General features: G+C 42.6%; 1 protein-coding gene across 10 annotated transcripts in view; it reads right to left on the bottom strand.

Moving 5' to 3' along the window:
* Window positions 1–14,283, bottom strand: part of esrrga (estrogen-related receptor gamma a) — an 87,520-nt gene that overhangs the window by 5,404 nt on the left and 67,833 nt on the right. For all 10 annotated transcript variants that reach the window (XM_049718001.2, XM_049718000.2, XM_049718002.2 and 7 more), the window contains 2 exons: window positions 1,806–1,912; window positions 1,564–1,726 (listed from right to left, as the gene is read on the bottom strand). In XM_049718001.2, the coding sequence (XP_049573958.1) occupies window positions 1,564–1,726; window positions 1,806–1,912 (270 nt within the window). The remainder of the gene's footprint in view (window positions 1–1,563; window positions 1,727–1,805; window positions 1,913–14,283) is intronic.

Raw genomic sequence — 14,283 nt, 5'->3', positions numbered from 1 at the left:
AAATAGCAAGGCAGCCGCAGATGTCATATATACACAAGGCTGGATCTATAGAGTGTAATGCAAGTATCAGTATGCAGGAGCAGACCACTCGGGTTTGTCCTATAAGGATCAATAGAAAACTCAGCTTGCATCTTCACAGTTTATAAAGGACTGGGTGGTCCGAGCCCATATTTTATTTACTAGATCATTTAGTAGTTTTATTTGCATGACAATACACAAGATTTAAAATATGCATTTTTTTTCTGTTTAATTGTGGATTCAGGAAATGTGAATAAAACACAAATGAAATACAGCTGGATTAACTCGACACAAGTGTAGTTAATGTTGTGTGTTTAGTGTTTTGCTGTACACTCTCAAGCTAAACAGCGTGACTTAATGAGCGGGAGCTGTTAAACCACAACATGGAATACGATTCACCCACATACATGCGCACACACATGTCTTCTGTTTCCCATGGCTAGTTGAAGTGTCTTTACATGTGGGGCACGTTTGTTAACATTTCTTAAGGCTTGCATGGCTTCATTAATGCAGACGATTAGCATCCCGTGAATTAATTAGTGTCAGTGCCCTTCAAAATGCTAATGCTAGCGCTCTGTTGTCTTGACGAACACTTGGAATGATTGGCCCGGGATGCAAAGTTGTTGTTTTCTTACAATTGATGGACAATTGAAATAAAATAGTTATTCCAGAATATGACCTGTTCAAGCTATTCTGACATAGCTGTATTGGTGAGTAATGGCTAATATTTTCTGTACTGAAATTATAAATCTTGGGGAACACCAAGGTGTGTCTTTTGTCATTTTACGCTGTGCACAAAAGAGAAGAGAACTCAGGTCCATCGCCCCGTTGGAACCCCCCCTAATCACACCACTGCTACACAAACCAATAAGCTATGCCAACTGCTAATTCTAAATTTCAGTGGCATCTTTATGTGTTTCACACTGATTAAATTGTTGGAAAGTGTGCATGTGAGTGGCAGATTTGGGCTGCATTGATGGTGTCAGGATTGGAACAAAAGGCCCCTCCCTCAACATTCAAAGCTCCCTCCATTGCATCTCCCATTTAAACACATTGTATTGACAGTTCCCCCTTGTAATTAAAGAGTACTGAGGAGCTGGCCGCCATCCAAGACAAAGTTCAAAAGACGGGTCATGGGAGGGGAGGGGCGAGCCTCGCGCCTCAGTTTATGTCTGTGTGCGAGTGTGTATGTGTCAGTCAGCTGTCGATGCAGCCGGACACATTAGAGGGGGGCCTTTATCGACAGACTTTGGGCTCGAATGATTTCACCTTATTTAACAGGCATCTGAAGAGACGACTATGCTAATTGTAAAAAGGAAGGCCACTTTGTACAAGGTGGGCTACAGGTCGCACAAGCGGCCGTGTGAGAATGTGTGTGTGGAAATAATTTTACACGGGTTGTTTATGTGAGTGTTACTCAGTTTGGATGAAGAGAATTGAAAGGAGCTCTTTGATGGCTCCGTTTAAATGAGTCCCTCAGGAATGGAGATTCCTGGGATTAACTCTCTGCACTTCACAAACAAACGTACAGAGCTTTTATGTTACCTGAATTAGCCAGTGCGATGGCCTTCAAAGTGACAAACTCCTCCTTGTCCAGCTTCATGGCTTTGTACTTCTTGACCAGCTGAAGGATAGTGTTGTTCAGCTCCAGAAGTCCAGCCAGCTTTGACTGTTCCTCGTCCATGATGTAGTCCTCGGCGTACACCAGCTAGTGCCACAAACGCCAATAATTAGGAACCTTCGGGGGAAATTTTAAGCAGAGCCAGAATAAAGAGAACAATACAAACCTTGTCTTCAAAGGAAAGTGAGCGGTACACGACACGCAGGATCAAGATCTCCATCCATGCACTCTGCAAAAGACTCATCTGGTCTGCTAGAGAAAGCGTGGAGAAACCTGGCAAAAAAAACAACAAGCACAACATGAGATCCATACTACCTAAAAAAACAAGAAGGTTAAAGGTTCAAGTCTTATTCTGGTGGACCGGATCAAAAATGTTTTCTCCTCCCTAACTGCCTTCCTGCCTGCATCCACCCAGCTGTCCATAGGATTCCTCCTCCTCATCGGCTTGCCGCCCTTCCGCCCTCCCCCGTGACCAGGGGCGTCCTCTGGGGACAGGTAAGCCTTATCTCCCCCTGACACAAGCTGTCTGGATCAATGTTGCCCATCGCTGCTGCACTGCTCAAACATCCTCTCTAATTGCACTTGTAGCTTCAAATTTCCTCCTTTCTTCAATGACAACCCACTCAATTTGTAATTGCCTATTCACTTTGTTGACAAAAGTATTGGGACACCTGGTCATTACATCCCCAGGGAGTGAAAATCCATCCATTCTCAAAAGTAGACGAGTTGGAGCTTATCCCGGGTAACTTTGGATGAGAGGCGGGGTACACCCTGGACTGGTCGCCAGCCAATCATGGGACACGTAAAGACAAACAATCCTTCACACCAATAGTCACACCTCCAGACAATTTAGTCCTGATTGGTCCAATGCAACATTTCATTTTCCTCTCCCTTCCCCTTTAATGGAACACATGCCCACTCACACCTTCCTCACAGCTGTCCTCACCTCACACACCTGTCCACCCACACCTGCGCCAGAGTGTGCACGCCACATGTGTGTGCGTGCAAGTCTTTCATACCAGAGGTGGCCCATGTGAGCACACCTGTCATACTGCACCCCAGCACTCCGCTATGTGTGTGCGTTTGGATGCACATCCTGCCAGGAGGAGCGCGCAGATGAGAAGGAAGATATTTCCTCAACAACATCTGCTGCCGTGCGCCTCCTCTCGAGTCGGGGGACTACGTGCCAGTGCATGTGTGTGTATGTTTGCGCATGTGTCTATGCGTTCGGGGGCTTCTTATCGCTCGGTGTGTTGATGGGTAATGGCAGACGTCTCATTATGTTCAGGTTGCAGGCTATTGTTGCTTGAAACATGCTTCAATTCATTCCATCTACAACTACTACTGACATCCCAAGCTTACTCAGATTGTTGCACACACATAGAAGCCCCTGAATGCATACACACTGATACAGTGAAAAAAGATCGACTCATTGCCAAGTGGCAGTGCCTTCTACTTCTGATATGGTACGTAATCAAACAGAGCAGGGCTCGCCAATGTGGTGCTCGCAAGTACCATAGAAATTTGACATGCATGGGCCTGTTCTAAAAATAGCTCACCAGAAATGGTGACATTGTGATTGTCTAGGGACATTGTAGAAGTATTCAAAGTAATCATTTGCAAATGTGGAAAAAAAAATATATATATATATACACTGCACACAAACACATTGCTGTCAACAAATGTCCCTCCTGATTCCAGCTGATACACCACAAACGCACGCTTACTCCAGTATAAAGGGAAACACCAATAATTAAAAGCCTCATGATTAATTTATCAAGGCCAAGTGCAGCGTTTCTTCTCAAAGTGCATCAATGACTTTTATCTGGTGGAGGCACTTCCTGCACTTGTTCCACTGCAACAATACACGTGCCGGTGAGAATGTGCATAACGTGTTGTCTCATCAGCATGTTTTCAATCTGTGGGCAAGACACGCTGTACACTGTGTGTGTGTGTGTGTGTGTGTATTCCGGTGTGCAAATCTGAGCCCAACGCGAAAGCTCCTCTCCTCCTCCCTCCCCCGATCCTCTCCTCACGAGCCTGTCTGCGCCGTTCAGCCATCCAATGCCTCTTATCTGTCTGATTAATAGGTGGCCAGCTTCAGGACAAATTAATTAACAGATAACGCCATCTCGCAACCCCCCGCCCCCTCGTCGCTCACCCCCCCCGCCTCCTTCTCATGAAGCGATCGATACGGCAGAAGAAAAGAAACATCAATGGGAATTTAGTGCTGATGATGGAGAGAGAGAGAGCGGTATTGATGGAGCGAGAGCACCGGGATGAGTGAGGGAAGGGAAAGTAAAACTAGGGGGGAGGGAGACGGGATGAAGGCTGGATACCCTTTCCTTTCATACCTGTGACTTCACTGGACAAAAGGGACTTCCTTATTTGGCTCTAATTACATTTGCTTTCTGCTCGTTGTTGATAAGGCATCTCGTGCTGTGTTTGTGTACAGTAACCACATACAATCTGTCTTTTAATTAACCCTTTGCAATGATGTCATAGCCTGCTTATGTTATAAATTAACTTGACAATCAATTTTTCACTATAAAGATGTTGTTTATTTTTCCAGCACACTACAGCAATCCCCAACTTTTGTGTGAGTGTTTTTTTTTGGGTGAGTGTGTGTGTGCGTGCGTGTATGTGTGTGTGTGACGGGGTGACAGAAAGAGGCTGAAGTGCAGTCACGCAGACTTAACCTCTACCACTCGCTCTGACAGGCTCTTTTCTTTCTTTCTCCTCTCTCTCCTCTATCAAATACAAACACACACATACACACACACACGCGCGCAAAGGCAAACACACAAACACAAGTAGATTCCCCAGCCAGCCTGCGGCCTGTTTGTCTGCCAAATGAGTCCTGACTGCACGTTTACACCCGAGACCGCACAACAGCCTGGCACACACACACACACACGTACGCACACACAAACACACACACACACACACACACACACACACACACACACACACACACACACACACAGGATAGCCCTCTCTCATGCCCCAGTTGCCACACAAATTCACCAACATTTGTTTTCTTGTGGTTTCAGGGCAAATGAGAACCAGTGAGGACCGCGTGTGATGCTTCTAAGTACCTGCATGTGTGTGTGTGTGTTCTCTTGTGCGCCATGTGTTAGTGTGTGATGTTGTGTGCATTTGTGCATTTGTGCACGGGCAATAGCTGGTGCGTCCAAGAAGGCGATGGTGTGAGCGTGCAGTAATGTGACAGGTGTGAAAACAGGCTGCAATGGTGATCTTGTCCAAGTTATTAACACATGACTTGCTGTCGCCGAATTTGACACTTGGAGGACATTTGGACGTATCGATAGATTCACTATCAATCATTAGTTTACAAATTAAGAACATGAATGCCACTCAGTAGAGCACAGATTGAAGTGAATTGTTATTTTTTTATGTTAGTAGGTCACTTCCTGGTTCACAGAGGATGGCATAAGATTATGGGACAATGGGATGGGGGACATTGGCCACATGGGGCAGTATTATAGGAATATTTATGTTAGCTTTATTAGCCACACTTTTGTAAATGTTTTTGTTTTAAGGTTTAAACTAAACTGGGAATAGTAATAAACAGCATAGCTTCATTTTTTAAATCTTTTTTGCTATCTGCTGCTTGTTGTGAAGTTTCCTGCTACTATTTAGCACTTGTAACTTAATTTTGTTTTTAAATCATACCTCAAGGCTGATCAATAGCCCTTATTTTGAAAATCTTTAAATTTGGACCAGTTTTAAGTCATCAAAGTCTGTGCTTTTGCTTTAAACAGGAGTAGTAACTGGATTTTTTTTTAAGATTATCTTATCTTTAATTCTACAGTGTTAGTTCATGAACACATTGAAAAGTATTGAGTTGCTCAAATAGATGCAGCCATTTTATTTTAAATGTATTTTTCCTACAGGATAATGTCGGATGTTCTGCAAGAAAACAAGAACCATTGTAGTTCCTGGTTTTCATGTAAAGAAAAATAGGAAACAAATATTAATACGTACATAAAGACATCCTGCCTTAGAGCATCTTCTCTAACAATGACACTGAGCTCTTTCTTATTAGAGCGCCGCCTCAGGATACAATAAGACAAAAGTCCGACAGACTGTCTGAACAATGAAGCTGTGGAGATTCACACAGTTATCAACAGCGTAGGAATGTGCTTCACACGCTGTCACATAAACGGAACACAATCCAACTCAAGGGAATATGGAGCAATGCTTCAATAGTTTAGTCAAGAAGCACCACAAGCCACATCGGTTTGAATGTTACCCACAATTTAGTAGAAATTTGAACAAATTGTAAACAATTATATGGAATTGTAATAATCTGGCAACATGCTTGAAGACTTTTTCCACTTACACAAAATAAGCAGGAATAACAAAGGGTGTTAAGTCAAAAGAGATCAAATATAAATGATTAACTTATTTCAGACTTTTATTACAGTAAGGAAAGTTAACACTTATTGTGCCTCTAAAAAAGACGGAAAATTGCAACAGATACGTATGTTTGGTTTTGAAATTATTATTTTTTCTACAAAACAGGTTCGGTGCTTTTACATTGAGAACATAAAAGAAAAGTTTTATACAAAGTTTTGATACAAGTAACTCAAAATGACATGCTTTCTAGTAATAGTACTAGTTTGCTTTCGCGGCTTAATATGTGCCGTGGAAAGATAAGCGGGTTCTCCTTTAGTACTCGTTTTTTTCGGGGCATGTGTGTTTGTGTGTGTGCTTGTCAAACTGTTTGGTACCATAAGGCCAGACGCCGGCCCAAATGAACACGGACCCCCTGTGATCGCTTTGGCCAAGCCCAAACAAACAAAGTACACACACACAAACACATACACGCGCCACTCACCAGCTGACCCAATTATACAGAGATGCGCAATGAGATGGAAACGCATCTTCGCAGAGAACCAGTTAATTTAGAGGGTTGTAAGTAACACACAAAAACACATTAACTCATAGACAAACACACATGCACAAGGACCTCAGGTTGTAGATTTCAGAATGCAAGCCAAAAATATATTTCGAAGGTTTCGTAAAACCAATGTCTTAGAAATGGCGTAATGTTTGTGTCACATGCAAAATTGAATATTTACAAACAATAACACACAACAATAATACAAACAATAATGTGAAAATCACCGATGTATTCACGGATCGAAAAAACTGGTGAAAATCGCAACTATATTTGTTTAGACGAGAAAAATTTTAAAAAAATCATTTATGTGTGGATGTATGTGTGGATCCGAAAAATATGTGAACGTCGCGGATTTATTTGTGTAAATAACTGACACACATTTCTCCCCATACAAAATAGCTGTCAGTTGACAAAAACAAGAAAACAAAAAAAAGGGCTCGAGTAAATAAACAAGCAGAAAACCCCATCGATGTTAGCATATTAAATTTCTAACAAACATTTCCCCCCTCCCCTGTACAGTTAATAAAACAAAAGTGAGAGGTAAAAAGATGAACAGGTGAGGTTGCGGTCTACTCTGATGATAAAATGACTTTGGGAGCAACATTGAGAGAAAAGTGACACCACATCAGTCACTTTTATTGCTTAGGAACACATTCATTATGTACATAATCACCTTCACCACCTCTCACATTGTTGGCTAAAATATCTTTCCTCCATTTCCTTAGCCTCCCGAGCCCCTCCGCCACCTCTCCTTGGACCGCACCCCCACTTTCCGAGCGTGTGCGGCCTCAGGGAGAGTGGAGCAGTCATAGGGCTGCGCTCGCCTCTAATCAGTGTGAACAGCCAGCTAATTACCAAACCCTCAGCCCTGGCTGACTGTTAATTGCATACATTAGACACCATCAGCAGCACTGGCAGATTAACACTTAAAATCTTCCCATTGCTTTAGTGGATATGAGTGTGTGTGAAACAGAGAGGAGCTTGTGTGTGTGTCAACCGCGCTGCCTCGGTGGTTGCGGCCGCTCATATTTAATAGTTAATTAGAGCCAAACCGGAGACGCGGCCGCACCGAGGTGGCTGCGGGGTGTGGGTGCGCCCGGGTCGCCTCGGAGGGGGCAGCGTGGAGGCCGGCCGGGGTCTCCGCGGAGACGCCAGATGGAGTGACATTAAGAGCACTGCAGTGGAGCCATTTCAAATAATAAAATATCAATATTTACATTTTAATTACCCACTTCCAGCTCCACCAGGGCTGTGTCAAATAATGTGCGCGTGTGGGTAGGCATGTGCCACTTGGGTCCTCTGAACTCCGTACAGAGTCGTGAGCCCCGCCCGACTGACAATCATCCACTCGGCTTGAGAGTGAACACACTAAATACACTCCTTTTTTATCTTTACTTTTTCCATCCTGCATCCTACTACTGCCTTTCATGATTCAATGCTGATGCAGGCAGGAATGACCACTGTGTGTGAGAGCGCGTGCGCGTGCGCGCGCGTGTGTATTAGCTTAGACGTGTTAAGTCTCTGTGGGTCTCACACACACTGACACTGCTGACAGACAGTTTTTCCAGAAAAAAAAGGTGAACAGTGAAAAATGTAATTAGAGCTCCAGAATAAAGAGACAGTAGGAATAAAATGGATTAAAAAATACAGTAAATAAAAAGAGTTATGAACAAATGAATCATATTCAGGCCACAGTTGAGTTCGTTTTGTGTTCTCTTTGAGATGATTCATACAATGAAGATGGCAATATATTGTTTTAAAGTATTAATACACTTACTCAATTTTTCATCGTTTTTATGATTTTAATCTACCAGGATCTGATCAGATAATGACAACGCTAATGTTGTTTTAACTGTAGCTGGGACGTGAATAAGGAAAGACTCCTCTGTGCCAAAGACTGATCGTTTCTCTGTTGGGCCTCAACAGCGGGAATTGCCAGACAACAAATATTGGGTAATAACTATAATCATAAATGTTGTTTGCTGATAGAGTGCAACACAATGCAATTATTGGAAGAATTCCATGAAGATTCATTCAAACAAGAGATGAAGCTTCCGAGAGGATTTGAGATCAGACGGCTGGGTTTTAAAGCGACTCAGCTGTCTATGTATCAATCTGATCTGTAATGAATTCACATTTCCCAGTTTGTTCAATTAACCGCGTTGTGGCTGTCTATTGATCGCTTGCTGGATTACCTGCTCGAAGCAATTTCCTGTAATAACGTATTTTTCTGAAGAGGCCAAATCCCACAAGTATCAGAAAAAAAGGCCCATTGTATTTTATTCTCCAGTCTTGATGTTTCACTGAACTCTCATGAATGAGTTGGTCTTCATTTTGATAGAAATGGATGGTTAGAGAGCTAAGAAATTAAAATTGCACATGTGATTATTTACAAATATTTATGTTTGACTGCTATAAAATCCACTCTACTCAAGATCTGATCAACACATGATGAATGCGTGAATAAAATCTTTGGATGGAAAAAAAAATTCAAATTCTAATGGCCTCCTATCCACTAGTGCGGTGTCCATGTACGAGTTTATGAGGTGGTGTTGATTCTATCTTCCTAATCCCCCGTAGTTTCCCACAGAGCCACAAGCACACAAACTCCACAGGGATTAATTTAGCATTCACAGATTAGAGATATGCTCTCCAATATATCACCATCATCATCATCATTCAGGATAAGCATGGAAGAGGGGATTCTCAACAAGGGAGGATTTGAAGACAGACAAAATGAGAGAAAAGATGAAAATCGACGCACGTGGAGCTTTCTAAGCGCCTCGTAATGTCCTAGCTTGGAGACAAGAACATTAGGACCTCATTCCACATTCTCATCTGGGCCCGAAAAAAAAAAAAGAGCCCCGGCTGAAAATCTTAATTAATTGTCCAATAGTGCTGCAGGGTCATTATGCATTGCAATAAAGAAGCGTGTAATTATGAGATTTAACAGCCATTACAACGGCCAGGAACTCATATGTCATCATCAGCAAGCAAGCCAATGCTTTGCTTCGGCTGAATGTGTGGCTTGATGGATGGCACACCGACACACAAGCGCACAAAAACATGTTTGGATTCTCTATGGCGGCCTTTCGTGTTCAAATAAACTCACAAAGGGAATGCCCAAACATAACTTGACAAATGTAAACGTAGATACCTAAAAGTACACCCCAAGATTCATTTTGGGTAGACGATGAGGCACGTAGCCACGATAGCGGCCTGCAGATGAAACATCCCATCAGCATGCTTATAAGGTGTGCTCAGATCGAACACAAAGAAAATGTAGAAGCTTTATGGTGCGTTAGCGTCGTAAATTAGCGCGTGCCCGAGTGCGTTTATGGAGCCGCGCCAGCGAGCGTGCAAGGCTATATGAGGACCAATGATTGTGACCTGACCGGACCTCACCAAATACATAACAATAATATTGAAAAGACTCTTTCAACTGCTTGTTTGCCGCTGAATGATTTCCTGAACTATGTAAACTATGTAAACTATGTAAATTTGATAAGATGGCGGCGCGTGCACACGCAGCGGCCACTCTCTGTCCCGTTCGGTGTTTTGTGAGTGTTTACTGAGTGTTTGTCCGGCAGTTTTGTGTATGTTCGTTTCGTGTGATACGTCGTGCTACTAGTGCGGCGGGCATGTTCTGCTCAACATCGGCGGAAGTGGGTTTTATGGCGTTCTGGACTTTGGTGCGGAGAGATTAAGGGCGCTCGGACTGCTTCGCCATGGAGCGACGCCGGACTGGCCTGCTCTTCCTCCCCTGGTTGGACTGCGTCGTGAGCTCGGACTGCTCCGTCCTAGAGCATTGTTGGGATGCGTCGGTAGCGGGTCTGCGAGGCAGCGGAAGAGGGGCCAGCGCGGAGACGTCGGGCCAGGCTTGCGGCCAACCCAGCTCGCCAAGCCGTGCCTTCCATTCTCCTGGCGTACGTTCGTTCGCGGGACGACAAGATGGGTTGCGTTCGCCTGATAGGATCCACGAACCGGACAGTGCGTGCCTGCTGTGTGCTCGTGTTCACAGTGGCCTGGTTGACTGTCATCTTACCGGACTCTGCTGTGCATCGGGAGCGGCTAGCGTGCTATCACTCTTATTGTTCATCTTCTTGTTTTATTTTTCCTGTGTTGTTTACTTGTATGTGCGTTGTAAACTCTGTCTTGTCACCCTGGGATAGTGAGAAACGTAATTTCGATCTCTTTGTGTGTCTTGACATGCGGAGGAATTGACAATAAAGGAGACTTTGACTTTGACTTTGACTTTGATTTGTTGCATATTTGTTATGAATCATGATTTACTGCTTGGTTGTGAAGATGTGAAGAGGACTTTCAAAAATGTAACGATATTGAGTTAAATAAATTGACATAAAAAAAAAGACATTTGGTGTCTAAAGGTGTATAGTTTGCCTGATGCTAAGTCAGCTTCTACTTTAGTCTGCTGTCTGAAAAAAAAATCCTCCACAGTAAAAAAACAAAAGCCAATCGCGATCCCTTTCTTTTAATAAACCAAGTCGCATTAACATGACTACATACTTATGGTGTTGTTGTTTTTTGGTGTACTTTTGTGAAAAATATGGAAAAAAACAAAGGTGACATACTGCAGACTGTTGATAAACAATAATGGTGACAATAATTGGTGAATGGAATGATTGCAGCGAACAATATCATTACAAAGACACGGGCACACACACATACAATTATCCATACTGTTTCCTATCAGCAGCTGTGTCTGCATGAGGTATCTCTTGTCTTTATGCCTATACGATATTTAGATGATTCCCCGTATGCGCGTGTGTGTTTTGTACGCGCACAAACCATACGTCCTCCTCAGCTGCTGACAGGCACGCTCTAATCCCATTTTACGACCTGCTTATCCTCTGATGGAATGGATGAATCATCCCGACTCTTATTTAAGAACAATGGATGGAAAATAGGGGAGAGGGGATGCGACAGACAAAAGAGAAAGAATATGGATGAGGAGGCCGAGGAGACAAAATGATGCCGAGGTAAACAATGAGGAAAAGTAAACAGATAAAGAAAAGCAAAAGGGAGGGAGGGAAGAACTATTTCATGGCTGTCTGTGAACTTTGTATGAACCGGCAGAAATAATGTGATGTCATGACAACCCCTTTCCTTCTTCCACCGCATTTGCTTCATGCATAGGTGAGCAATAAACTTATGTGTGAACTTTTATATGGATTTTGATGTGTGTTTATGCTCGGCATGCCGGCAGCAACAGAATCGGATGAGGATTTTTTGAAATGGAGTTTGGCCCCCGTGCGTAATTACAATCATCTATCTTTATGCCCTCCGCCATCATATCATATCAAATCACATCATATCGTCTATCTTTCTCTTACGCACACACATAGCGAAACAAATTGAAAGTAGTAAAAGCTGACTGTTTGCAAGTGACAACTCGGATGATGATGATGGGCTCCGATGCTGATTTATTTGTCACTACTCATCTCGTGTCACATATTGTGAAACTGTAAACGCCGCGCTGCGTGTTTGGATGTGAGCGGCTCCACATTGGATGTGTGACAGACACTATTCGATGCAGATTAGCCCGCGTGCTCGCATTGCGGGCTTGGTCTCCAAAGGCTGACAGATAAATGGATTTGGTTTGCTAATGTAATCAAGATAAAACAGCAATGGGCCGTTGAGTGCAGTATTGGTTTTTACACACCTACTGACAGTGCTTCCTGACTTTTACAAACAAAAACCTTAATTAATCTCGGCACTTTTAATGGGATCTGAGCTCATCGCTCTAACACTACAACTTGCGTGGAATATGCTATACGTATATGCTGTGGAAAATACAAAGTTGGCTACAAAAGAAGTTTGTCCTAATAAACAATTCAGAAATCTTTGCTCTTATAATTTACTGCCAATGATACCGTGATATGAACTTCGGGCTATATTGGTCAGTCCGACTACTACTACTACTCAGGTGACTTTTGAGTCGTTTCCAGTGTTGAAAGTTAATCTAACTTGGTGCGACACACGTGAATACAGTTATTGTGGCACTTGGTACAATGTGTGAAAGGAAGAGTCATGCGTGCATATGCGTGTCTGTGTAATGTGTCGACCCACACTGCTGTAAAGATGTTCAAGGTGTGTCACCAGCAACGTGTGACCTGATGAAGGTAAGTGTCACTGTGTGTGTGTGTGTCCCTTGGTCAGACACACAACAGAGGCAGACTGGCCCTTGGTCACATTCACGTTTTCACCTTGTCAAAAAGTATCCACACGTTTCTGCACATGCTTTGCAGTTGTACAAACTAACTGCAAACTACAACTAATGCTTTCTCATAAAACTGGTCAACAGGAAATTTTAATTAAAGCTGGCAAGTGTTCCGAAATGTATTTTTGGCGTGTATTTAAAATAAATGTGTTAACTTATTTCTAGCACGTCATATTTTGAAGCTATTTCTATTTTTGTTAACTTTGACCAAGCGCAGCACGGATTCTAATGAGTTGTAATTTATAGCCATGATGCTTCCGAAAAAAAAAGACATAAACCTAACTCATGATCCATGAATATTAATACATATATTATAATATCAATATTTCAATTTTTTTATTATTTACGTTTTCTGTTATGATAACCTGACGTGCAGAGACAAAATAAGGGCAGATTTGCAATCAGTGCATAAAATAATATGATATTTTTGTCCGATTTTGAGTCCTACGTGAGCTCTAAACACATTGTGCGGTTGTTCACTTAATTGTAGTAGCTAGTGAGTGCATGTAGAACAACACATTTAGAAACAGATTCTAACACAAATTAACCATTAAAGGAAATACCAAAAATACACAACAATGGAAGGAAAGAAGAACATGCTTTCCTTTGTTTCCCCATATTGATGACGTGCTTCAATACCTTCAAGCTTTAACCCAATAAAGCAAGCTCGGCTTAATCCAAACATAAAGATCAGATATCAAATATTCTCACGCTAATTTGATTCCACCAATATTTGTTTTCATCTGCAAACAGGCATGTGCTTGTTTGTGTGGGCCACAATAAGCGAGATGGGACGTCTCCAATGCAAAGATAAGAAGATGGACCACAAAAGGCGCCCATGCAAATACACACACAGGCACACATTTGGAACCAAGGCAGCGGCCTCTAAACATGTTACGCTGCGCCGGGAGGAACATGACTGGAAATCAAACACGCCTAGCAAGGCTATGAGAAAATCAACAGCAAATGGAGACACATCCAGGTTGATAAGCAATGAAGAGCCGAGCCGAGATTAAATACAATTTCAAACCCTAATATACTATATTAAAACTGATTTGGATTGAATATGAGAATTTAGAAGTAGATTATCATGAAGCACTGCATACATGAAAGATATATTAGTAATCGGTGTCGACTCATTTTCTACTTACCCCCGCCCAAGTGTTAACAGCTTGACATGATGAATAGACACAAAATAAGCGGGTACAAATACAGTCACGGTGTGTGTCAAGGTGAGCGTTTGCGTGTTTTAGGAGGCACTGAGCATGCTGTGATTGTCAAGGTGAACTAGTGTCGGAAGACAGAATGGGGCCAAAGCTGCTGCTGACTTTATAGTATGTGCGTGTTGTGTACACACCTGACGTTTTATTGCAGGGAGGTAATGGCGCTGAGACTCGCAGATGAAATGTGTGCGAGTGCACAGAAGAAGATATTAACAAAAGTATTGTATAGTGATGTCACAATATAGTGCTT

The sequence above is a fragment of the Syngnathus scovelli genome, chromosome 4 (genome assembly GCF_024217435.2).
Source record: "Syngnathus scovelli strain Florida chromosome 4, RoL_Ssco_1.2, whole genome shotgun sequence".
Lineage (NCBI taxonomy): Eukaryota > Metazoa > Chordata > Actinopteri > Syngnathiformes > Syngnathidae > Syngnathus > Syngnathus scovelli.
The sequence above is the reverse complement of the archived record's forward strand: the minus strand, read 5'-3'. Positions and strand labels throughout refer to the sequence as shown.